Source organism: Rhamphochromis sp. 'chilingali' (assembly GCF_963969265.1).
Source record: "Rhamphochromis sp. 'chilingali' genome assembly, chromosome: 6".
Lineage (NCBI taxonomy): Eukaryota > Metazoa > Chordata > Actinopteri > Cichliformes > Cichlidae > Rhamphochromis > Rhamphochromis sp. 'chilingali'.
Window position 1 is genome coordinate 20,120,528 of NC_137933.1, and position 26,768 is coordinate 20,147,295.

The 26,768-nt window shown below is 39.0% G+C and overlaps 2 protein-coding genes and 1 long non-coding RNA gene across 4 annotated transcripts in view; 2 read left to right on the forward strand and 1 right to left on the reverse strand.

The window, feature by feature from the left end:
• Positions 1-447: 447 nt before the first annotated feature.
• On the reverse strand, positions 448-4,401 carry LOC308398730. The gene is made up of 3 exons (XR_013972007.1): positions 4,275-4,401; positions 3,206-3,304; positions 448-3,073 (listed from the first exon to the last, which is right to left on the reverse strand). It is a non-coding gene; the product is annotated as an uncharacterized lncRNA (long non-coding RNA).
• LOC308398729 (uncharacterized protein) lies at positions 3,337-9,495 on the forward strand. Of its 2 annotated transcripts, none has more exons than XM_080885512.1 (10): positions 3,337-4,744; positions 5,186-5,274; positions 5,633-5,751; positions 5,854-6,270; positions 6,354-6,579; positions 6,759-6,908; positions 7,602-7,819; positions 7,906-8,059; positions 8,141-8,250; positions 8,813-9,495. In XM_080885512.1, exons 2-10 carry the CDS (start codon positions 5,235-5,237, stop codon positions 9,122-9,124), a joined length of 1,746 nt encoding a protein of 581 aa, XP_080741638.1. In that variant the 5' UTR covers positions 3,337-4,744; positions 5,186-5,234; the 3' UTR covers positions 9,125-9,495. The 2 variants fall into 2 exon arrangements, with proteins under 2 accessions (XP_080741638.1, XP_080741639.1); XM_080885513.1 differs by having other exon boundaries at positions 4,624-4,744; positions 7,605-7,819.
• Positions 9,496-18,748: 9,253 nt separating this feature from the next.
• lgr4 (leucine-rich repeat containing G protein-coupled receptor 4) overlaps positions 18,749-26,768 on the forward strand; it is a gene marked incomplete at its 3' end in the record, with an annotated part of 28,684 nt that continues 20,664 nt past the window's right edge. Inside the window, exon 1 of the mRNA XM_080885443.1 lies at positions 18,749-19,624. Within this exon, the coding sequence (XP_080741569.1) occupies positions 19,443-19,624 (182 nt within the window). The 5' untranslated portion in view covers positions 18,749-19,442. The remainder of the gene's footprint in view (positions 19,625-26,768) is intronic.

Sequence of the window (26,768 nt, forward strand, 5' to 3'; positions counted from 1 at the left end):
ACACGGAACGGGAGTTGGGATCGCACGGGGAATTTATTGTTGTTTGGATTGTCACCACTGTAAATAAACGCACTGCCTTCAGCGCCAAGTCCTGCATTTTGGGTCCTCATTTCTCACATCCCCACGGTCTGCCAGCCAGACCGTGACACTGATGGTCTGGAGGATTCAGATGTGCATTGACACAATGCCACAATATTCCTAGAAGTGAATGCAAACTGACACTAAGGTCAGACTGTGCAATGTACAGAGAAACTGAAAATAAAGAGCTACATCTCAGACTCTACAAGCCTTGTTAACATGTAGAAAGAAGATAGAAGCAGAGCTTCGGTTTGCAAAGCTGCATCTGAACAAACCACAAGACTCTTGGATCAGTGTCCTAAATCCAGATGTTCAGCATGGCAGTGAAACTGCACTACTGCACTGCAAATTATCTGGTGCTTGCCATGATTTAAAATCTTATTTTTAGACAGGCCAGATTATTTGCCTTGTTTTAAAAAAGATTTACTTGTTTCTAAGTCTGGATTTTAGATAATAAACTTAAATCGAGAATAACCATATAATTGTGTCTATATTAGTACAGAAATCCAGAAATGGGAAGAATAACTCTTAAAATAGCCTACATTAGGTCTCTCACCAGATGTCTCTCAAAATATCACTTGTTTCAAGATAGAGTGACAAACTCAATTTGCTTGATTTAGGAAATTCACACAAGGCATCTGTTGAAAATATTATTTATTCAAAATCATGTCTGACTTCAAAGTTGTACATATAAGGGAAAAAAATTAACCACAATTTATGATACAAATCACATTTCAAAGACAGCTGTTTGTCCCAGCATGCCAGCATTATGTGGTACAACATTGACATTGGTTTAGGGAACATTTAATGACTGTCAACTTATATCATCACAAACTACACTAAGCCAATACTTGGTGCAACCCTAATCTTAAGGGTGATTTCTATGGGAAATAATATCAGAAAGACTGTATTTGATTGGAACAAACACACTGTCCTTAAAACTAATAGAAAAGTATGAAGTGTAATCAATGAGCTCATGGGCTAATTCTGTAGCTTGAGCAACAATGGGCACAGTTACTTCATATGCCAATAAGTCTTCATTTAAATTCAAAGTTTCATAGCATTGGTACTCAAAAGCAATAAAAGATGAGTCAATCAAAAAGATATCCTTTATCAGTCCAAACACAGGGAAAGTGCCATCCACATCTGCAATAATCATGGACTTCCCAGCAATGTATTTATTGCCATTTAGAACATACCATTTCACTGAGACAACAGACTGCATGACATCTATTCCAAAAAATTCTTTAATTTTTTTCCTAACATATTCATTATTTTTAACAGCTGATACTGGCCCGGATTCCTTTTCTTTCGCAAAAATAGGATGTTCAGTGCCTATTTCATTTTGACAACACTCAAGAAATTGATTGTGGTTTGCTAGGGATTTACAAACATTTTTAAAATTTAACTTAGAAGCCCACTGTTTAAAATAGGAGTGCTTTGCCTCAAAGCGCATGCACATACTCCTTATTAAAGGTCCAAGGGATAAGATTTGACTGGGAAGATGCAACATATAATGTTGCTTAGGTATTATATTGGCTTCGGGAAAAAGTTGCTTGAACTGATACAGGTGTTCTTCAATCATATTTCTCAGTTGCAATACAGTTTGTAAAGAAATAATGGGAGCAAGAACTATTTGAACTATCATAATTAACTTTCTAATAAATACAACATACTCACTCTCCACACCATACAAAAGAAAAAGTAATATTTTTAAAAGAATTAGCATCTGTCCACAAGACTGTTTCAATTTGTTGTCGTTAGCCGCTAAAGTGCCAAAGCTAATAGGACATGGTTTATCCCGTATTTCAAGAGGTGAGTAAGGAAAATTTTGAATGTCTGAATTAAACTTGTCTAATTCCAATTGTCCTGAGAGAATTAGGTGTTTTAATACAAATTTAACTTCCATTGATGCAACACCTTCAAAAATAACATGCATTATGTCCTGTGGAGTTTGTTTGATCAGGTCAAATGCAGGAACATCAACTAGTCTGCTTCTTCTATTAATTCCATAAGTAGTTTTGAGGGACGCTTTCAATAAATCTGTGCTTGCTTTATCTATTTCAAAACACTGCCTGATATGTTTCTCCAGAGTTCTTTGAACAAACTTCTTCTCCTCAAAAACACTTTGCATATCATCAAAGTTGCATTCACAGTGTCTACATTTGCTATAAGCAAAACCAATCCCTTCTTTAAAGCCAGCAATCTCATGCTGGGCTAGCATGTCTCCGCAAATGGCTATAACAGCACCAAACAATTCAATTTCACCATTTGACATTTCAATCCTTACACCATTGTAAAGCAGTGATAGATCTTGAAGTATTCTTTTCAGTACAACATCAATACCCCACTGAGAAATGTCACTTGCTTTAGCAATAGCAAGAAGTCGTATTGCAGCTAACTTTGACCTAAATTTTGGATCAATATTTCCTAAAGTATAATAAAACATGACCAATTTGTTTGCAGAAGCATGGGACCCTAAGGGGTTACATATTTCAATTTCATCTGTGTACAGTATTAATTGCAATGCATTTGGCCTCTGAGAAAACAAGGGGTGAGATGTAAAGAGGGACCCGTCTCTAAAATCATAGAAGAATCCCTCTCTGCTTCTTTGTGGTGCAGTGTTCAACATGGTAAAGATTCTCTCATTAGTCATTAACTGCTTTAGACTTTCAATTAATGGTACATAGTAAAAACTTTTGTTCCTTAAGGACATGACCCTTGAAAGACCTTGCTTTACCCAACATATCTTCTGGGATACTACTACTTCCTCGGCGTTGACTGGACAGAACATTTCCCCTATGGCTCTACACTGTCCATATGCAATGGTGGAGAAAGGATCCATGAATTTATCAAATGTAGCCAAAGCCTCATCTTGAAGCTGAGTGGTTCCCTCGGCATTATCTTCAAACACTGTCTTCATTCTTTCCTTGAGCGTATCCAAAAGAACAGCCTGATACTGTTGCACTCCTGAGATGATATGTTTGACCGTTCTCTGTGAAAACATTTGAAACAAAAGTAACTTATTCTGCATTTATATTAAAAAAAAAATTCTGAATTCCATTATGAACAAGTAAGACATTGATTGCCTTATGTAATGTATTGATCCATTAAGACTATAACATACCTGTGATAAGTGGCACTGTTCTTGAACACTGATAGCAAAAGCTGCAGCAGATCTGGTAATATCGTGTCTGGTAAAGGATGTTTTAGCAACAGCTTCTTCCTTTAGAGCAGAAAAACAAAGTTAGTCCAAACTCCTGGCCAATTATAGAAATTCTTACATAACAGGTATAATCAGTTACACCTAATGATTGGTCCATTAAAAAACAAAGTGCATGACAGTGATTAGTGTTACAGTTGTGAATATTCAATATAATATAAGATAATATAATATTCATTCTTTGGAATAAAGAAAAAAAATGGAAAAGAAATCAAAGACAAAGAAACAATAAAAAAGGGGTTGTCCATTGTTTTGATGAGGCTAGGGATTGGATTCATGAGAATGAGATTTTATCTTTTTAAATAATGAATTTTTGTTCGCACTTAGATATTAGTTTCTTTACATGTTTGTTGTATTTATTAAATTATTTATGTATTTTTAAATCACGTAATTTAGATTTGCACTTAGAATTTATGTTAGTATTAGTATATGGATATATTTTATTGTATGCATTTATTAATTTATTTAATTTTCAAAAAAATCATTCTTATCCATGTTTTGGCAGTATTTCTAGCCAACAGATTTTTTTACAGTGCTTCCAAATACTCTGTGTCTTACCTGAAACTGTAATTCCTACGAGATACCCAAATTGCTGTCACATTGAACGATTTAAACGCGCTGAGAGTGTCTTTGATGCAAACTTCACCAGGAGACATGCCAGCCGCAGAGTGTGTGCCTTCTCCGGCTGCAGCATAGCCTGTACTATCTACACTGAACTGCTATTCTGTTTATTTGTTTTTCATTTCATCCTGCAGGATGAAATTGTGATTTAAAATCCAACCATGGTGGAAATCGCTTGTAACAGTTTGAAGAACAATATCTAGCGGTATAATATCGCGAGATCTCGTTAAATTTCTCTTGATTAAAAATGGAGAAAATGATTAAAAGTAATATAGGACCAAATACGAGGAGTTAGACATAGCTAAATTTGTCATCAGAAGCCACACTACATTTTATTTAGTTTAACACTTACCGTGATCGGGCTGTCAACAACCTGAGGCTCCTGCACTTCAGGCCAAGATCCACCAGTTGATATTTCCACGGTGCTGGTTGTTGTTGCAGTACTACAGTTGGCAAAGACTGAAACACCAAAATTTTCCGATCCTAAAGAGTGGGATGTTGGGGGGATCCTCCATCCTCTTGGTGGGCTTCCATTCGTCAAATACAGAGGGTGCGTCCGTTTAATGTGGCGAAAGAATGAGTTAAAAACTCTGAAATCTTGTTCACAGCCATCTATTCCACAGTAAACCCAAAAATCCTGCCTTCGACCATGAGCTGCATTTATGTGGCTAAGGAGCACCTTCAGAGTTAAAGAAACAAAGATAAAACAGATCATACATCTCCAGAGCGCCATGGTGAACTGTTTTCGCGCAGTAGCAATGCAGCTTTACTTTACCGCTCTCCACTGAAGGCCACAGATGAGAGTGTGGGACCATGGGAAAGGTAGGCAATTTTAAAAATATATGCATCCTTAATTATCCAATTTTTCAGGTTTAAATTACATCAGTTATATTTATTTTTAGGCAATAAGTGTTTAAGACTGAATTTATATTTTTATTTTCTTTTTTTTTACTTAAAAAAATTAAATATAAATAATTTTCTGCATGCGCATTCTCAGTTCCTGTCGTGACGTTACTTTCACGCGGGACAAACTCTTTTCCCCTGCTTTGTTAACCATCAGGACCGTTAGGAAGATCAAAATTATTTATCTAAACAAAGTGAACAGTAATTTAAGGTTGGTAACATTAAGTTGATTTGAAAAATACTATGGTACAACGGTGTTATTAAGATAAAGTCGTGTTTTGTGAGGGCTGCTAGTTAGCAATCTAGCTAATGTGTTAACTTTAGCTAAATGTTCTTATTTAAGCTGTAGGATATTTCCAGGTACTGTGAGTGGAGGCTTTGGAACGAACTAGAGAACTGCTGTCACGGCATGGACAACTTTGACGATGCCATACTGTCTGTGTTGCAGGGTAAGTCTTATTTTTCAGTTATTTTGGTACGTTAGCTAAGCAGCCTTAGCATCTGTTAGCATCATTTCTGAAACTTGGAGCTAGGATTGCACTCTACTCTGAACTTTATCCACATTATAGCCTTGAGCTGTCTTTGCCTAAATAGACTTGGAACATCATTCTTGAAGACAGCCAAAAATAGTTTTATTGCATTCCCAAATATTTGATAAACTGTTTTAAGTTTGACATTTTATCCTGTTAATATTACTTATTGCTAAAATACATTTATTGACAAAAAAAATGACCTCAATATGTAATAAGCCACGCCCAGGAAAAGAGAAATAAATATCACTTTTGAAGTTGTTTTTCTCTTTTACAGCTGCGAATATTGATGAGGAAACTTTGAGGAGCTTTACCCGGGATGACCTAAAGGATCTTTTTCCGGGCCATGAAAATTTCTTCCGTAGAAAGAAGATTTGGGATTTTATCAGCCAAAAGGTAAATACACATTATACCACTAAGAAGATGATTACTGTCCATATTGTCTAGCATTAATTTGCCTAATTGTGTATTTTTGTTTATATCCCACAATTGTTATAGTTTAAGAGTACTGACCAAGATGCCAACACTTTCCATCGAAGCGAGAGTAACCCCTTAGGCTTTGATGTGTCACAATGTCAGCCTCAAACTTCCACTCCCATTTCCTACACTGCTGACAAAAAAATGAAAATGCCAGACCCACCAGAGTATGTGGTGTATACAGATTCAGAGTTGGACATGGTGCGCAGTCAGTACTTTGCATTGCTCCACAGTGGAAAGGAAAAGGACTGTAGGATGTCGAAGGAGCTATGTTGCAGACTTGTAAGGAACACCGTCACCAGCATGGTTGCAATCCTCCGTGCTAGTCCCATGGGGAAAGAAGTAACATACCCCTCCAAACTCGAAATGAGAGCAATGTCGCAGAAGATTGTCGACTATTACCCCATGTTACGTGATGCTGACACACACATGCCATACGTAAGTCATTCTTTACCCACTACAATATCTAAAATTGAGTGAGATAATAAAATGATGTACAAATATATATTATTTTACCACAGCTGACCATCTACACCAAACTGTACAAACGACTCCAAAATATGAAGTCTCCAAGGAAGAGGCAGGGCTCCATGCCACAACGAGGCAGGCCCAGGAAGACTCTTTTCAGCTCAGATGACACAGACAATGGGACTGAAGGTGACCTAAGTGGTGAAGCAAGTGGTTCAAGTGACTATACCATACTTCTTGAGAGCAATGATGACCTCAGTGAGGATAACTCAAATGCAGGTGTGTACTTTGGTCTGCTGTACTAATGACTTTTGGACATCTAAAACTTCAAAGAGACCACCTGCCCTCAGTTTTCTGTTCAGAGTGCATCACAAGATTTATACAGTGTTGAGTATTTTCCTTAACTTTCTAGCTATTCCCTGTTATTACATTCTGTTCATCTTCTGTTTTTTCCTCAGAGAAAGAATCCCAATTGCCGCTACCCTCCACTGTACCAACTACGTCAAACAATACTACCCTGGCTTTACCACTATTATCCAAGTCAGCCTCATGCTCTGCACCCAGGGCTGATATAGGTCCTTCAACTGCACCTCCAGATGATGTTGTTGGTAAGTCCACCATCACCCTTATCTACCTCTGTCTGACTGTGGTTCCTCTTACAGCTCTTTCCAAAATATGGTTGCAGCAATGAACCCCGTTCTAAGTGTTTATTCCATAAATCATAGTGGTTTGGCATTAACTCGAGTAGGTGTGTAAAATCAACATATGATAGATCCCTCATTCCAGTTTGCCAGTTAGCCATAGTAAGTATTTTAACACTTTGTGTTGTAATGGGTGTTACTCAGTGCTGATTATTTACACATGTAAATCCTCATGCTGGTCACATCTATCATGCCTTATCACAGTGTTTCTGTCATAGATCAAATTACCTAAAATATTTTTATCCATCAGCTCATAATCACTGTTCACACTGATGTGAACGATATACACAGTAAACAACCTTTACCTTATTTTCACCACAGTTTTATTCACGGGCATCTTAAACTGTCGTTTTAATATTTGATTCTGTTCAAACTAACAATTAACATAAATCCATGATCATTATAAGAAAAGGACACAAAGGGAAATGATCAGGACATATAGGGTCAGTTCATTACTCAAACATATTTAACCTAAACATTAATTCTCAGAAATATTATACTTAAAAACAACCATGCAACTAGAAATGACTGATTAGAAAAATCTGAATTTTGTGAAGTCTAGTTACACCATGTCTTACAATTGCTCTTTGCTTTCCCTAGCAGACCATGACAGCCTGAAGATGCAGGCAAGACATTACAAAACCTTGAGCAACATGTACAGGAAACCCAATGCAAAACCCAACCAAAGTGACGTTGCTCAAATTTTGGACCTGGAGTTTGAGGCCAGACGAACTTTTATTGACGCAGATATTACAAGGGAAGAAGACAGGCCCAGAAAAATATTTGAAGCATACCCGTGCTTCAAAGACATACAAAATGTAAGTTCAACTACCTTCAGTTAAATTCCTTGCTTTCTCTGGATAGGTTTAGTTAGTTTGACTAACTGAGCACAACTTTGTCATAGGCGATGGATGAACTGCGTCGCATCATTGGTGGCTCCAACTGCAAATACATAGATCAAATGAAGGGTCGATGGGCAGAGTTTTGTTCGAAAGTGCAGTTCTATGGCATTTGGAAGAAGGTCCTGAAACCTCCTCTCCCCTTGGATGTACGTGGAGGTAAGTGGCCTTTTCATACATTAAATCCACACATCAGATATGTTCGGATTGCTTTGTTGAGATACTTTTCTCTGTTCACAGTGGATTTTACTGTCACTCTCTTCAATGCACTTCCATCTCTTTTTCCTTCAAAAACTACACCACCAAAGCGGCTGGGAAGTGCCAGTGAGGCTCTCCTTCATATCCTCAAGGTGAGAACAGCTGCAATACCAGCCACTGTAACTTGTACTCCATTTACTTGTATTGTTATTATTAATATTATTATTTTGCTTTTCCTGCTTAATAAGAGTAGGTCGAAGTTCAATTCAGCAGGGATTAAATTACTCCTTATTCAGGATTTCTTAATTGTTATTCAAAACCTACTCCAGAGAGGCAGCACAGAGCAAAAGCACATTGCAGTTAGGATACAAGTAGAAGCAGTAAAATGATATATTTAAAAAGGCCTTCAAAAACTAGAATATGTAACAAAGTTAAAAGAAATTGTTTTAAAAAACAAATGAGAAAAAAAGCACAAATAGACATGATAAAAATGCTGCAAATTAGAGAAAATTCATGCTCAGAATTAATACATTTCCAAAATTTCATATTTATGTAAGTCAGATATTTTATATTTATTTCTTCTATTCCAACAGTAAATCAGTTGGAGCATTCTAAACTCTTGATATTGCTATTTGTGTCTTAAGCTGTTTGGATGCACAGCAACCCTTTCATTGAAAATCTTGAAGAATTTGTCCTTTTTTTGTGCTTTTCTAGCCGGGTGAAGATGCAATGCTATACCTGGAGAAGCGGCCTCTCTCCTCCCCAGTGCTGCTTTTTGATGGAACAACCAGCATTGTTGCTGTAGGAAACATACCAGTGACCACTCTCCCCTTGGAGGATTTCTGGGAAGGAATGTTGGTGTTGATGGCATATTACTACACCTTGCACTTAACATACCCAAAATGTGTTGCAACGGTCCTCTCTGTCATACAAACTGAGGTAATCACTGATGCCATCCATGATCAAGATGCCACTAGTGCATATAAGAAAGCAATAGCTGAGTGGAAGTCGTTCTTTGAAAAATAGGTGAATACCAAGCAGGATTTTATCAGGTCATTTGCAGTTTGTTTAGTTTTGTAGTACGTTTGTACAACTTTGTTCCTAATTTGCCTAGCAATGTCCTGAGAAACGGCTTTACTTAAGATGCTTTACAAATGAAAGTTGTTGTTTTTTTTTCTTAGTGACACTTTACCTGAGGCATGTAAAGTTTTAAGTCAGTAATGCCATTATTTATAACATTGTGAGACTATGTGACTGTCACAAAAGTTTAAGGCCAAAACTGTAATTTTTTTTCTGTGTTTAGGCCTTTTAAAGGGTTGATTTAGACTTTTAGGGATTGTGCAGCAGCCCTATTTTGTTTAAAAAAAAGGATTTTGTTCTCATGAGAGAAATAAATGTTGGCATATCACTCTTGTCCTGGTTTTGATTTCAGTAGAAGCCAAGGAGTAGGAAAAAGGTCTGTTTTAAGGTTTTTTTTGCCTGGATTTAATATTGATTCGGCTCTATTTTAAGATAAGCCAACCTGAATCAAGAAACAAATTAATCATATTTCACTAATATTGAGTAGTTTTTCATAGTATTAGAACTATTTTTCTCGTTGCAGTGCATTCATTTGCTGCAAGTAAGAATTCAAAACATAAAAAAAGACTGTAATTTAGCATATTTAACTAATATTTGGGACTTGATATCAAGTAATTTTATCTTAAATTGAGCTCTTTAAAGCTTATTTTAACCCTCTTCAATTCTCAAATGTGTTCTTTTATTTCTGGATTAAAAAATCTTATTTCAAGATTTCTTATTAAGTAAAATAAACTTGCTGCATGGACAGATAATTTCACTTGTTTTCAGTGCTTTTTGTATCAAATGTAGTATTTTTTTCCTAAATATAGACTAGCCATTTTTGCAGTGTGAAGTTCTGAATCATCTTCTTATGACCTTTGACAGTGGAGTCTTTGTGCTTATCCTGTTAGACCTCAGTGTAGCATTCTGTACCGCTGATGATAACATTTTAATACAGAGAAGAGAATACACTGTTGTTATTAAGCTGCAATGTTTGAGCCATATCTATCAGATAGATTCCAATTTGTTCTAGAAAATGGGAAGTCTTCTTCACACACAAAAGTTAGTCATGGAGTTACACTGTGTTCTGTGTTGGGATCACTCTTATACCCACTTCCGTTCAGCAAGATTATCAGAAACCCTGTGCATATTTTCACTGCTGGGCAGATGATACCCAGCTTTATTTGTCCATCAAGCCAGATGACACAAATCAATTAGTTGAGACTTCCTTGAAACATGTTTTCTAATCAGATACTTAATTCTGATGGAATTATTTTGGCCTCCAGCAACACTGTGAGAAATCTTTTAGTCATTTTTGATCAGGATTTGTCCATCAGAGCCCATATCAAACAAATATGTAGGGCTGTTCTATCATCTGCACAATATCTTTAAATTTACTTCCTGTCTCAGATTGATGTTGTAAAACTAGTTCATGAGCTCATTACTTCTTGGCTGGACGACTTTAATTCATTTTTATCAGATTGTTGTAAAAGTTCTGTGAAAAGCTTCAGTTGATTCAAAACACTGTACTGAGCCAGCTAACAAGGACGAGAAAGAGTGGCCATGTTTCTCCTCTATCACCTTCCTTCCTTAGCTCTCTACTAAATCCAGAATTTAATGTAAAATCCTTTTCCCCACATACAAAATCTTGAATAACCAGGCCCCATCATATCTTAAAGACCTCATAGTAGCTTATAATCCTAACAGAACTCTTCACTCTTAGACTGCTGGCTTACTTGTGGTTCTTAGAGTTTCTAAAAGTAGAATGGGAGGCAGAGCCTTCAGCTTTCAGGCCCCTCTCCTGTGGAACTAGCTTCCATTTTAGATTCAGGAGATACACATCATCTCCAGATTCTTTCCTTTTTCATTAAGTCTTTTATAGGGATGGTTATCGTTTAGGTTTTATCCGATACCGGTGCCAAATCGGTACTTTTGAAACGGTGCCGGTGCTCAAACCGGTGCTTAGAGAATGGAGAACACAAAATTGGTCCAAAAACCTCTCATGTTCAGCTGTTTTTTTTGTAAAAAGATAACAATGTTAGCCTTTTCTGCAGCTATGGGGCATATATGGTATCACTCTTGGCTGGAAGCAGTGCTTAAACAATGGAAAAAACACAAACTTTGTCCTAAACCTCTCATGTTTAACTGTTTTCCACTTTTTCTTTGGTCATTTTAGCCTTTTTGGCCAGGGTGAAGGGAGTATCTGCCATGTTTACTAGTTCACCTTACATGCATTAATGTAATAACATGGTTAGCCTACTCAACGTAGATTACACACGAACAACATTAAGCTACTCACGCAGAGAAGAACGGCTGCTGCCATCATCGTCCGTCATCATTTCTGCTACACTGGCAGGGCTAGGGGCCAGGACTCTCCTCTTCGGGTTTTTGGGGGATGTTGCATAACAGGCAACCCACCCGCAGTAGATGTGCTCGGTGTGAGGTCTCGCAGCAAGCTATCAAATACGGCGCATTTCTCGGCTTTAAAAAAAAACGGTATGCGTCGCCAGGTGTTTCATCGGATTCGAGGTGTTACCTCCTTTGACAGTCTCACAGTATCAGCTTAAAGCACTTGTTGCAGGCTGCTGAGTTTGCATCTGTTGCTGTGAAGTACAGCCAGACTTTTGACCGCTTCGCCTTGGGCATTTTTAATCTGTAGCTCTGCTCTAAAAGACCGTACGTACCTGGGCCCGCCTACTATCCTCGGAAACGTAAAATGATTGGCTAGAAGTGTATCACAGCTCAGGAAAAAAAAGCACCGAAATAAAGCACAGAAATGTGCACTGCTTTTCGGTCTGGTTACTACCGTTTATGTGATGGCACCGGACACCGGTACCCATCCCTAGTCTTTTACTAGGATTGGATCAGATGACCCTAACCTATTTCTTAGTTATGTTGGTATTGGCTCAGACTGCTGTGGACTTGTGCATTGAGCACTTTTTCTCCATGCGTGTCTTTTCACTCTCCACATGTTTATATACTACTCCAGCATGTTATTTACTTTTCGGACCATAAGGCGCACCGGATTATAAGGCGCATTAAGCGAAACAAAACAGTCAGATAAGTCAAACTTTACTCAACTCATTCTTCGTACCATTGATTCATTAATGTTGAATTCTCTTAAAGCTGCTCTATTCCCATGTTGTTGCAGTATATTAATGACAAGCTTCGTATTGTGGATGGATGGACTTTCCCACCACTGCAAACCGCTTTTCTTAGGATGTTGTCTGATTGTTGGAGTTTTCCCTTGAATACAGTAATTTGGTATAGACTAGAACAATGACTGTCCTAGTCTACACCATTACCCAACTCGCCAGATGTGGCTCTCTAAGACGTCTCTAAGAACTCCTCTGCATAACAAAGTATTCTACAGGGTGGGCCATTTATATGGATACGCCGTAATAACATGGGAATGGTTGGTGATATTAAAGTCCTGTTTGTGGCACATTAGTATATGTGAGGGGGCAAACTCCTCAAGATGGGTGGTGACCATGGTGGCCATTTAGAAGTCTATCTTGGATACAACTTTTGTTTTTTCAATAGGAAGAGGGCCATGTGACACATCAAACTTATTGGTAATGTCACAAGAAAAACAATGGTGTGCTTGGTTTCAACGTAACTGTCACAGTCCGCTGTGGCAGACCGTGTGGAGAGTGCGTGGAGGACTCAGGTGCAGACACAAGTGATACGGGAGTGAACTTAAACCAAAAGCGAGCCTTTTATTGTGGCTGATGAATACAAAAGAAGCAAACAAGAATAAGGGCAGCACAAGAGCAATAACTAAACAGAAACCTAAACTGGGAATAAACTATGGTAAGACTATGACTTAGAATACAACAGACCGGGCATGGAAACACGGAGGGTGGGAACACAGACGACGCGACACAGACTGTATGAAACACCGAGACTAAATACACATGAGGGATGATCAGGGGAAGTGGCCACACATGGGAGCACAGCTGACACACATGAACCTAATGACAGGACAGGAGAGTGCAACTGAAGCGACAGCATGAACTTGACAATACAAGACACACAGACATAACACACGAAGGGCAAGGGAGGCTTAATACAAGGGTAACATAATTACAAATGGGCTGGACTAACTTAATGAACCTAAACAAACAATAAACATCAAATTAGGCTAAACACAAAACACTGGGTCGCACGACCCAGGACCATGACAGTAACTTTATTCTTTCATGAGTTATTTACAAGTTTTTGACCACTTATAAAATGTGTTCAGTGTGCTGCCCATTGTGTTGGATTGTCAATGCAACCCTCTTCTCCCACTCTTCACACACTGATAGCAACACCACAGGAGAAATGCCAGCACAGGCATCCAGTATTCATAGTTTCAGGTGCTGCACATCTCGTATCTTCACACCATAGACAATTGCCTTCAGATGACCCCAAAGACAAAAGTCTAAGGGGGTCAGATCGGGAGACCTTGGGGGCCATTCAACTGGCCCACAATGATCAATCCACTTTCAAGGAAACTGTTCATCTAGGAATGCTCGGACCTGGCACCCATAATGTGGTGGTGCACCATCTTGCTGGAAAAACTCAGGGAACGTGCCAGCTTCAGTGCACAAAGAGGGAAACACATCATCATGTAGCAATTTCAAATATCCAGTGGCCTTGAGGTTTCCATTGATGAAGAATGGACCCACTATCGTTGTACCCCATATACCACACCAAACCATCACTTTTGTTGTTCCAACAGTCTTGGGGGGATCCATCCAATGTGGGTTAGTGTCAGACCAATAGCGGTGGTTTTGTTTGTTAACTTCACCATTCACATAAAAGTTTGCCTCATCACTGAACAAAATCTTCTGCGTGAACTGAGGGTCATGTTCCAATTTTTGTTTTGCCCATTCTGCAAATTCTGTGCGCCGATCTGTGTCATCCTCGTTGAGATGCTGCAGTAGCTGGAGTTTGTAAGGGTGCCATTTGTGAGTAGCTAATATCCGCCGAAGGAATGTTCAACTAATGCCACTCTCCAGTGACATGAGGTGAGTGCTATGCTGTGGGCTCTTGCTGAATGAAGCTAGGACAGCCACTGATGTTTCTTCATTAGTGACAGTTTTCTTGCGTCTACATTTTGGCAAATCCAACACTGAACCAGTTTCACGAAACTTAGCAAGCAGTTTGGTAACTGTAGCATGGGAGATGGGTGGTCTCGTAGGGTGTCTTGCATTGAAATCTGCTGCAATGACCCGGTTACTGCATTCACCAGATATCAACACAATTTCGATCTGCTCCTCACGTGTTAACCCCTTCCACATGTCAATGGCTGTGAACAAAGAGAAACTTGTAAATAACTCATGAAAGAATAAAGTTACATTGAAACCAAGCACACCATTGTTTTTCTTGTGACATTACCAATAAGTTTGATGTGTCACATGGCCCTCTTCCTATTGAAAAAACAAAAGTTGTATCCAAGATGGCCGACTTTTAAATGGCCACCATCCATCTTGAGGAGTTTGCCCCCTCACATATACTAGTATGCCACAAACAGGACTTTAATATCACCAACCATTCCCATGTTATTGCGGTGTATCCATATAAATGGCCCACCCTGTAAAGTCACCCATGTCATCTGAATCTAGGTGTTGCAATGGACCAGTCAAAGTCCAGACCTCAACCTGATTGAAATGCTTAACCTTAAGAGAACTGTGCATAAATGAACCCCTGCAAACCTCAGTGAACTGAAACATCATAAAGAAGAGGAGGCCAAAATTTCTCCACAACAAAATCAGAGAAAGATAAATTTAAACAGAAAACTTCAACCTACTATTGCTAAAAGTAGTACAATCTTCTGAATCGTGGGGTGTACTTAGGTTTTCAAAGGACTGCTGAGAGTCCTTTTAAAGTGAATATGCAAGCCTGATTTAGATACCAAACAGTAAACACCACACTTTATTGATAGTAATACAATACCACTTGTGCCGCAGGTGCGCCATGTGCCTCTGGGTACACAAATACCTAACATAGTCACCACACCCTGTGCGCCTTGTGCCTTATCTGGTTGATTGCCCTTTTGCCCATGGACCACTGATTATCCTATAATGCAAACAGTAGAGATGCTCTGAGTGTCAGGTGCTGTTAAACTATAATTGTATGTAGTTAGCGAATAAGAGGAATTTCTTCATCATGGAAACAAACAAAAAAAGAGTAGTCAAGCAAGTGCAAGGTCACTAAATTGGGTGAAAAAAAAAGAAGTAACTGCTGTGGTGTTTAAGAGAAGCTGTTAATGTAGAAGTCTGTGGGCTTACTCTGGTTGCATTGCAGCTTCTTGTGCCAGTTTATGTTTGCAGTCAGCACTTAATTGAATGATGGTATTGAATGTATGCATATTCCTGCATATAATGAAATGTGCTTGCCATTTAAAGTCACAGTGCACCAAATGGTGCTGGCTCAAAAAATAAGAAGAAAAGAGCTGTTGAATGCACTTTTACAAAAACACATAAAGTGCCTATATTACAAATACAAGACCATGCCTTACCAGACTTAAGGGCAATTTAGAACATATTTACAACAGAAAAGTTTCCCCTGATAAGTTGAATTTCATCTGGATAACCTGTGTAACCTTACAGTTACTGTCCCAGTCTATACAATTACTTAACTCACCAGATGGCATTCTCTGAGACTTAGTCCTCTTCCCCAAATTGAAATTCATGCAGAATTCAGTGCTGAGGTGCAAACGGTCAGTGCGATAGTGATGGGATTCCGGGCTCTTTTTAGAGAAAAGAGCCGGCTCTTTCGGCTCCGAACCAGGTCTTCAGGTTGTTTTGTTGCTTTAATTAATTTATTATTAACAATAATATAAAATTATGCACAAAAGAAATTACTAATGTAAAAAAAAAGTGGTTTTATTTATATATGTTTATATATAAATATATGCGGTGGCCCCTAGAGACAAAACATGTACAAACTCCAAAAAGCACGTACAAATTCCAAAACACATTTCTAGCGTTAACTGAACTTCCAAAACAGAGCTACCTAGATCACTTAAATCACACAAATGAAAGCATATGTGTATTATTTGTGTATTTATACACAAGCACTCATATATATTCAAATAATTTAAAAAAAAAGTTCATTTACCTGTTACTACCACATGCCAAATGCAGTTGTTGCTACTTGCTGGCTTGTGTAGCCACTAGGTAACAAAAGCTCAACACTGCGCCTAGTATTCTGAAGCACTTCTGTTGTCTTTTGTACGTGTTTTGGAGTTTTTACGTGTTTTGGAGTTTTTCTGTGTTTTGAAGTTTGTACGTGCTTTGTCTGTAGGGGCCACCATAAATATACTTTTATTTATTCACTCCACATAAAATGTAATAAATAAAATCATATTATACAAAAACCAACTATTCACATTTCAACTTTTAGCTATTTAAATTTTCAGTTTTTTCCTTTTAAACAAATTTAAAGTGAAACAACACAAAACACTGCAAGCCACAACACAATTAAATATAAATTAAAATATGAAAACAAAAAGAACATGCACATTCTCTGTCATATGGGCCTGCATGAATAAACTTTCTGAATCCTTTATCATCTGCAACTGAAAATAGTTGTGGATGATTACTATACCTTTCTAATGTGACGTTGTTGTCCCTGGCTCTCTTTCTCTCTCTCTCCCTCCCGCTCTGTTCCTGTGCTACTGCGAGTGTAACTACCGCCCCTCCCCCCTCTTCCCAGCGCAAAGCACAAGGCTCGCATGCGGAGTGAAGCGGTAAAAAAGTGCCAGAGAGAGAGGGTGAGAGAAAGAAAAAAAAAAAAACCCCACGGCTTGTGTCATTCACTTCAAAGATCCGGCTCTGTTTCGTTCGCGACTGACACATCACTACAGTGCGATCCAGGGTGCGATTCAAAACATAACAAGGGTGCTGGAGACGCCACACTTCATAAGAATATCTGTTTAAGAGGGATAATGGACTCATGAAATGTACCTATAGTTTCTGCTTTTTATTTTTCACAGTTGTGAAACTTTTTGATCGCACTTTCTGTAAGCATTAAAACCTAACACAGGCAGTAAATCATCTGAAACTCACTTGGTCATTACAATGTTACATTTCACTATTAACCTTATTCTTTAGAATTGTAGTTTTTCCCAAATTCAGCAGGCCAAGTCTAGCTGATTAGTTATTTACAACATGCCCACATTTTAATGACACACAGACACACAAAGCACTTCAGGGAAAAGCTGTGGTCTGCAAAACAGTTTGGCAGGAGCTGTTGGCGGTTTACTGTTTTCTTGCTCAAAGCTCTTTGATGGGAGTTGTTGATTTATGCTTCGTTAGAGTGCTTTCCTGTCTCTTGCACATTTAACAGACAAGATGATAAAAAAACAAAACCCTAAAAACAACAATATGTAATCCCTTTAAAACAAGGAGTCTTTGACCCTGCCTTCACAGTATTACTTTTCCCTTAATCGTCACATTTCTGAGGTTTGAAAGAAAAAACATGCACACTTTAAAAAAATACATTTATGTGTGATTGTTGTCATATTATTTGAAACTAATTCTCGCTATATGTTTACAATGATATCTACATTTATTGACATCCTCCACTGCATGCACAGTTACCTGGCTCATCCATGCATGTATAATGCAATCTCAAGTGAACTCTGTACGTAGTAAATCTACTTTGACAAGTATACACCCAGTCAATTATCTGTCAGGGCAGATTAGTGAGCAAAACTACTGGTGCCCAGTCACTACATTCAAAGTGTAAAGTAGTTAAAGCAGAATGACATGTGCTTATTCCCATTTTGGTAAATCACATACTTGTACTACATTACCTGTTACATCCAAGATAAAAATCTTACATAATAAATATATTATGTAAAAGACTGCACCTGGATGTGTTACTGTGCTATAAACACAATATTTCGCAAATATTGTGGACTTTTAAAAAAACTTTTTAAAAGATTCATTACTGCTAAAATAGCAGCTTTTTAATTATAAATGTATCATGAACTGATTACTTACATTATACTACTAATAAATTACTGTCATTTAATGGCATTGCATTGCACAGCTACAAGCATTTCACCTCATGTCATACTGTGTATGGTTGTGTGTGTGACAAATAAAATTTGAATTTGAAATTATTTTAAAAAACAATCTTTTGGATTGGTGATGATTATTCAGAGATGTTCTACCTGTATAATAATTTATATCTTATCTTAAATATAATGTAAAACTACATATATAAGACTGGGTTGTGTATTTGCATCATGAACTACCTGTGCATGTAACAACCATTAAAGTACATTAATGCATGTTGCGCGCATGTTCACACATGTTTACTGCACGATTACTCTTGAGAAGTTTTCATGCTTATATACAATTGAAAGGCTGAAGAAGCAGCTGGCTATGCACAGCAGCACAATCATGCAAGAAAATTTGCAGCCGTACTGGTCCTCCATGCATGTGTGAGCACTTTTACCTGACGCGTGTGTGTGTGTGTGTGTGTGTGTGTGTGTGTGTGTGTGTGTGTGTGTGTGTGTGTGTGTGTGTGTGTGTGTGTGTGTGTGTGTAGTGGGGGAGTGTGCAGTGGTTGGCTGCCTGATGCGGTGGTGCAGGTTTCAGTGTTACACAGGCCGGGCCCAGTGCTGCAGGTTGTCCGGTAGGGTGCCTGCCGAGCTACAAGCATGCTGTTGATGTCAGGAGCACAGGAGAGGAACGTGAGGAATGGCTGAAAACTGACGGTGATCTCCCGCAAGGAAACAAACCGGGACGCAAACGTCCGCTATGTTTAGCTGAGGACCTGACTGCCCCCCGGACCAGCCTTTCAGCGACGCACTAACAAGCACTGCTAGTGTTTTTCTTCTTCTTTTCTTTTACAGAGGGGGGGTTATTTAATGGGACAGCGAAAACGCAAAAAAACGCAAGGTACGCTACCGCTCCTGTCGCCAGCAGAGCTACTTTTATTTTCACGGACTAATACGACACACGGGTTGAGAAATGTTTCCCACCAAGGTAAACTGGCCGTCTTCGAAGGCAGTGTTTGTGTTTTGAGCTAGCTAAACGCTTTTGTGGGTACATTTTTTTTTTTGCTTTTTGTTTTCTGTGGTCGGGGTTGTGAATGTATGAAGTGTTTGAACCGCTGGGGTTTTGTTTTGAAAAGCGTCGGTTAGGCTTCACCTCTTCATGGTTCACAACCTACCAAACCACATGAGAAGAAGACGACGTCCGGAGTAGATTAAACCGCAACAAAGGCCCCACTTCTTCCCCCCTCTACCGTCGCTTCCACCTGAACCGAAGAGGAGAAAATGCGTGTGGATCTGTTTTGGGTCTGTTTGTGGTGTTTGCTTCGCCCCGGTGCCACCGGTCAAGGGCAGTCGACGGCCGTTTGTTCGCTCTCATGCAGCTGCGATGAAGATGGGGGTGCAGACTGCTCCGGGAGAGGGCTGACCGCCGTCCCAACCGGGCTCAGTACTTTCACCTACTACCTGTAAGTGACAACCAAGCATCTATGATGAAACACAAGCTATTTGCACACTTAAAACCTGCCTCATCGTTTACTGTACTGTGTTTACGACGTGAGTGATGGCCATTGAACATCACCGGGTAAACTTAGTGCAGATGGAGGGAATGTCCTGCCGTGGATTTTAGGATTTCGGACTTACAAAGGCTGACCTGTTATCTAAAGCATCACAACACTCAAAAGCCTGGCATAGTTCAGAAACAAACTATACACAGCTGAATCTTCAGGACTTATCACTATTATAGCATCAGTATAGCAGCACAGCCTCCATTAATGTTGTAATGACATGTGTAATGATTGCAGCTAATAATTAACTAGATTATCAGTTATTATTTAAAACAGGGAATCAGCTGATAGATGGATCTGTATAAACTGTTTCCAGAAGAGGTGAATAAAGTCATTTCTAAGCACAGGTTGAAACTTTTTGCGTGGTTTGCTACTAAAAGTGGTTCCTTATGAGAAAATATCTGCTACTAATCATAGAGTGAAAGCAGTAGACACTGAGAAGTGAAAGATTTATGATGCTACTATGAAGCTTCCCACGATACATTGATTCTGCAATACTTGATCTAATGCAAAACTGTCGTCTATGGTGCATGACAACATAAAGGAAAAAGGAAAACACACTGCAAAGAAATGAAATACACATATTTACCTATTTACGATTGTTATGGTTAAATACTGCCCAGCTTCAGGAAGCCTTTTTAAAGTACATTTGAACTCCGTGATGTCTGACTTTTGCCATGATCAATGAAATGTTCTCCAGGGGGGTGGCTGTGGCTCAGGAGGTAAATTGGAAGGTTTTGTGGTTCGATCCCTGGATCCCACAAAATACTGAATCCAGAGTTACCCCGATGCATCAGTCAGGGGTGAATGTTGGGTTAAAAGTGTTTGTATGAATGGGTGAATGAGGCTTGTTGTAAGAAAGCGCTTAGAGTGTTCAAATTGAGTAGAAAAGCGCTACAAAACCACTGTCCATTTAGGGGCCAAATACAGTTAAAGTTTCTCTTGATTTTTGCTTTACCTGAACCATGGGTAACCTCCGTCTTACTCTCTCTGTCTTTTGTCATCTGTGCAGACTGCATGGATAGTCTATGTGGAAATATTATATTTAAACATTGGTTTAGCTCCTGACATGTACACACAAGTATGACAAATATATTTAAAATAAATCCTCCAGGTAAAGCCACAACTTATCCAACTGTTTCTCTAAAGGTTTTTGTGGGAAAAATGACTGAATCACTGAGTAATGCACCAAATGCTGTGATCACAAATAGGGCTAGATTTGGGTGAGTAATGCATGGATGGTAGCCAGCAGTGTCTTGTTCCCTCTACTGTAAGATTGAAACAATAAAATAAGGAGTCAAGCCTGTTCCTTTATCACATTCTCACAGCAAGTCTGGCTATGTTTAACTGCTGCACTCATTTTTACAACAAGTTGAGCAAATAGAGACCAGGTAGGTTTGGTCTTTTATGGAGCAGTGCAGATACAGTTGATGACTGGCCCACGAAGAAAAAGATTGTGTCACAACTTCTGGGTTAATCACAAACTAAAGTAACTCTTTAGTCACTGACTCTGCCAGTTCCCGCGTGAAAAACACACTCGAGCTTCACACATACGAACAGCCATTTTGAGTTTGGGCCTTGTTAAATGTGCAAAAGTGCATGCGACTTTCAGAAAAGTGTAGAGGCTTGTTTGTTGAAACCTCTGTGCTGCTGTGCTGCCTTCTAAGAATGGCGGCCAAAGCCCTGCTGCACCAGAATGGACAGTGTACCACTTGAAATTCCCATTGTTGAAGGTGTGAGGTGAACTAAACAGAGGGGAAATGGTTGCATGGCGCATGAGGCTTACAGCTGAACCTCTCGGCATACTTGCTCCTCTGGGTAAAAACAAAATAAAAGGTTCACCACTGTATTATGACATCTGAATTACAATATGGTGCAGTGTTTTCACAGAAAAACACTGCTGCTCTCCATGCTACTCTGTTGGCTAGTTTTATGCCAAAAAGGAAAACACTGTGTTGTTTGCGAGCTTGTGGTGTCTTTGGTTCTCATAGTTTGTCCTACTCATAGCAATCTAAATGCTCTGTGACACATTTTAAACCGCTTAATGTATTCATTTGAGACTTAAAGTATGTGAAAGGTTGCTTGTCCCCCTCTCTTTTTTCCCTTCCTGGTCTCTTGAACTTTAGTTGTCCTCTCTTACTCTCTCCGTCTTTTGTATGTGGAGCAAGGGGGGGTTAGGGATCATGATGGATTAGTGAGACATATTGCAGCTGCAAAGGCTCCTTCTCTCAGGGCTAATGCACCCACAATGGCCCGCTGAAGTGTAAAGGAAATGTCTCATATGAGCATTTTGTCACTACAGTAAGGGCCATTTGTTTATCATGTGTTTAGAATCAGAAACACTCCAAAAGTAGAACCTTTTATATCCAGGCTGGTGGGTTCCAGCATCAGGAAAGAAGGTGTGTGAAGAAACAAACACAAGTGTGCTCGCTCACAGCAGCAGATTCAGTGCCCAAAGGTAAGGAAATGATCTCAATGTTGTGGAATAGTGTATCGTTGTCATGAAGGAAAAAATAAACGTGGTAATGGGAGACAACGCATTTTTACAATAAATCATATGACATTGTTGGCGTGGACTCTTACCTTCAGCCCACAGGGGCTTGAGTTTTGGCTTCTATAATGGAACCAGGCCTGTCACAGAAAAACAGATGGAAGAAGAGGCCCCTCAGCCAGTGACAAGGCAAACACTCTTGTAGTGTACCTGTCACAGAGTGTCCACATAGGTTTCTCTTTTGCTACAGTGTCTGCACAAACGTGTGTATTTTAAGCAAGCATAGAGGCATTATTAGAGCTGATATCTCAGTAATGTTAGGTCCTTTCATAGCGTGAGGGTGCCTGAGACTTGGGAGGCGAATGGAGGGGTGGCGTCATGGGTCTTGCACTCTGCTGGTAGAGCTTGCCGACTTCACCACTGGTGCCCTCAATCCATTTTTAACTGAATGATACTTTTGTTCTTGGTCAGCAGAGGTGAAAGGAGCCAGTAAGTAGTTCCTGCTTCCAAACAGGATGAGCTGTGGATGGAAGAATATCAACATCCTCTCTGAGTTCTTAACACTGAGCTTTATTGGTATACCTATTTCCGTCCTCCACCTGCAAAGCTTCAAACGTTCAGAGATTTTTCAGAAATTCTCTTCAAACCTCTACAAGAAACTCAGGGTTTCAGATTTTTTACTTAAGTGTCTGGTCTTCTATAATGTCAAAGAGAGATAACTGGAAGAGGTTTTAGGGTAACTCAAAAGGATGTGAGACCACATCCTTGAAAATGAATCTAATCTGTGGCAGGTGATATGCAAATGACAGTCTGGGAAATCAGCTTAGGGGTGGCACTTAGGTAATATGGTGGATGTTAAATGATTGGATTCAGCTGCCTCTCCAGTAGATCTCTTGTCCTGTGGGTGGACTTGAACTACAGCTGTTAGCCTGGTAGCTTACCCACCAACTAGTTGGTGGATTAAGTACTTCAATACTAAAATGAGTCATCCACCATGCTTTGTTGGCCATTAATATACCAGAGCCACCAGTTTGTCTCACACATACACATGAAATGCTTATCATCATGTTGTCTATTTGCTGTCGTGCTAAATTATTGTGAAGTGTTCTCTAGAATTAATCTAATTGTATGTTTTGTGTTCAGTATCTTGAACTGTTTAACAACCTTAATTATATGTTATGAGTGAATTATGAGGCTCCACATCACTGATGTAATGGAGTCATTTGTGAAGGGTGATACTTACTTTTCTTGTAAAATAAGTCAACCAGTGAAGTAGAGACCAGTCATTTAAAATTCTCAAAAAGTAATTAATTTACCAGATTAAAGTAAAAAAAAACAAAAAAACAAACGTTCAGTGGAGCTGTTTCGACTCTCTATTTGTTTTTCCCCATAATAGTTGCTTTTAATTGGGTTCCTTTATTTTAATATTTTTAACATTAAATGACCAAATGTTTAAGAAAACATGAATGATTCATGGCCACATTTAACTGTTAATCTGAGATTCGAACTGCAATTAAAATTTTTTACCTGAAATTGTGGTTCGTTGTTTATTTTTTTTAATCACTCCAACAGCATTTGCAAAACTTGACAATCAGTTACTGCCCTGTGCAATAGTTTACAATATAACAGTTTAACTGCAGTGTTGCTGTGCAACCTGCGCCATAGCTCAGAGTAATACCCTCATAAATGCCATCGCATATCTTTATAACAGGATGGGCTTTTGTGCACATTTTCAGTTCTTCCAGAAATTGGAATTCATTGCACACTTTAGGTTGCGGGCCAAACAAGATAAACATTTATTGAACACACTAAAACAATGTTTTTTTAAACATAAATATGAATAAAAACAGACAGGAATATTATTCCAGAATAAATAAACTTTAAAAAATAAACTTTAACTTTAAATATTTTGCTCTTCATAAAAATATATCCTGTCAAAATTATGCAAGTTAGAAATATGAACATGCTGCCAAAAACCCCAGAAAAAAAAAATATGAAAGCATACACAAGGTTCGAGCCGCGTGTAGACTGAGCTGGGGCATTGCTTCAGGAATGGAACTAATAAACTGGGCGGGCCATTCAGTGTTGTACTTTGCCTTGAGTGTACCATTACACTGCAGCTCCATCTGAATCTGCACAGGTGCAGTTTCCACATAAATGGGTTGCGAAGCAGCCCGAAATTCTCTTTATGTGCTTCAAAGTCACCAAAGCTCCGTGCGAACTCAGTGCACTCAGTTTATCAGCAAAGTGCGCATTTGGGAACACTGTTGCGCTGACTTGGTTCAACATTACTTGTCAAAAAGGCAAGGTTGTACTGGTGCATTTGTGATAGCTTCACTTGAAATGCCTTCACCGCATCATACTGTATGATAAGGAATGTCGGCAAATTCTGAATCTATTTCCCACATAAAAGACTGAAATTGACAGTGATTTAAACCTTTAGCTCAGATAAAATTTACGGTTTGCATTACGGTGATCATTACATGCTCCATTTTTAGGACTTTACCACAACATTTCCTGGTGTATGATGAAGTGAGTGATATGCTGTTAACTCACCGGTACAGTTCTCCTCCTGTATATTTACTCACATCCCGCCGACTAGTCCACTTTTTTTCACCGCACAACACCAGTGCTCCATCTGTTGTAAGTCCAACAAGTTTGTCTCAGGGCAGTTTCATGTCGGTTACACTTTGACATACTTTTTAAAAAATGTCTTTTCCTGTCGTTGTCCCGTGAATCAATTTAATGTCCAATATTTCCACTTCACGGATGAAGATGGCCAGCTGCGCAATGCCCATCATGTCTGTACTTTCATCCACAGCAAGAGAGTATGCAATAAAGGTTTTGCTTCTTTCACACAACTGTGTTCTTAAATCAGTGGCCATCTCACAAACCCGATCAGCAATCGTATTTCTCCCCAGGCTGACATTTGCCAAAATCTGCGTTTTGACTGGACTCAAGACGTCGCACACCTTCATCATGCAGCACTTTAGAGTGGTAAATGGCCGGGCTGATTTGGCTATCTCCTCTGCTACTATAAAACTTGCTTTCACAACAGCTTCACTTTGTGATTTTTGCTCTGGTGAAAAACGTCTGCTGAAATGTCAGATTCTTCTTTAGCTCTTCTACTTTCTGTAGTTTCTGCTCTGCATTTAGGTTTTTCAGCTTATCCTGACGTTTTGTCTCGTAGTGCCGTCTTAAATTAAATTCCTTAATTACAGCCACATTAGCTCCACTAATAAGACACACGGATTTACCAGCAATGTCTGTAAACATATATTCAGCCTCCCACCGGTGCTGAAAGGCTCTGTTTTCAGAATCAACTTTTCTCTTCGCCGTTGTGAGGGCTAGCTTTGCAATAACAGAAGTTTGACTTGATTGACGCGGGAATGTTCCTGGGTAGCCCAGCATTCGAAAAGGAGGCTGCAGCACTGCATTATGGGATCTGTTGTTTGTGTGTTATTAGCACCTCATATTGCCGGGCCATGCATAACAGTAATAATAAATCTATATAAAATGATCTGGCCCGCGGGCCTTGAGTTTGACACATATGGCTTAGGTAATGCTGACAAATTTCTTTTTACCACAGCAGCATTTCTTTACCACGTATATATTCTCTGAAATAATATTGAAAATGCTCTTCTCTTCTTACATTAAGATTGAGTGTATAGTTCATTGATTAAATGTATAGTAAAACGTATTCACAGTGAGAGAAACTGTAGTTTTACTTCTGCAGCCCACATAAGATCAAAGTGTATAGATTGTGGCCCAGAATTTAATCTGAGTTTGACATCCCTGCGGGAGTGGGTTGAGATCTGGTGACCGTGGAGGGTGTTTGAGTTCTCATTGCCATGTTCAACAAACCATTTTGAGATGATCTGAACTTTGTGACACGGCACGTTATCCTTCAGGAAGCAGCCACCAGAATATAGTCGGGGCCTTGACCACGTCTGCATGCAGCTTTCGTCCATCAGATACACAACAATGCACTATTTTTGGTAGAGCATGCTAGCGGGCCGTCGTCATTACTTAGTTTTTTTTTTTTTTTTGGAAAATACGGCACACTTAAAATCAATCCTTTGATTTTTCTGAAAATCGACAGTGCCCCTTATAATCCCGTGTGCTTTATGTATGAATTCTGGTTGTGTTTACTGACCTCAAAACGATTTTATGTGGTACACGGCGCTCGAAAATCTGTCAAATGTTTTAGTAGAACTTTGCTAAGCTACGAAGTCGCACCACTTGATGGATTGTCGGAGCGTTACGGCTATTCTACGCAGGAGCCTCGCGGAGTGATGCGTACTATGCTTCAACATAATATTACCATATTGTGCGTGTGTGTGTATAACCTCTTTTTAAGTTTTGTGGATATTATACATTGTTATGCTCACGATATGTCAGCCAATTTTCACTGGAAATGCCTTTTGGTTAAACTGTCGGTGAGGAATTTGCACTGTTAAATTTTTATATAACTTTAATGCACATAAAAAACAGCTGCTTGTTTAAGTGCAAATACATTGATGGTTTTTTTTTTTTGCAATAATAAAGTTGTGG

Bases quoted from the DNA above. Each gene is read 5' to 3' on its own strand.
- LOC308398729 (XM_080885512.1), top strand. From the start codon at position 5,235: ATGGACAACTTTGACGATGCCATACTGTCTGTGTTGCAGG. The intron at 5,275-5,632 runs GTAAGTCTTATT...TCTCTTTTACAG, and splicing joins CATACTGTCTGTGTTGCAGG to CTGCGAATATTGATGAGGAA. The intron at 7,820-7,905 runs GTAAGTTCAACT...ACTTTGTCATAG, and splicing joins GCTTCAAAGACATACAAAAT to GCGATGGATGAACTGCGTCG.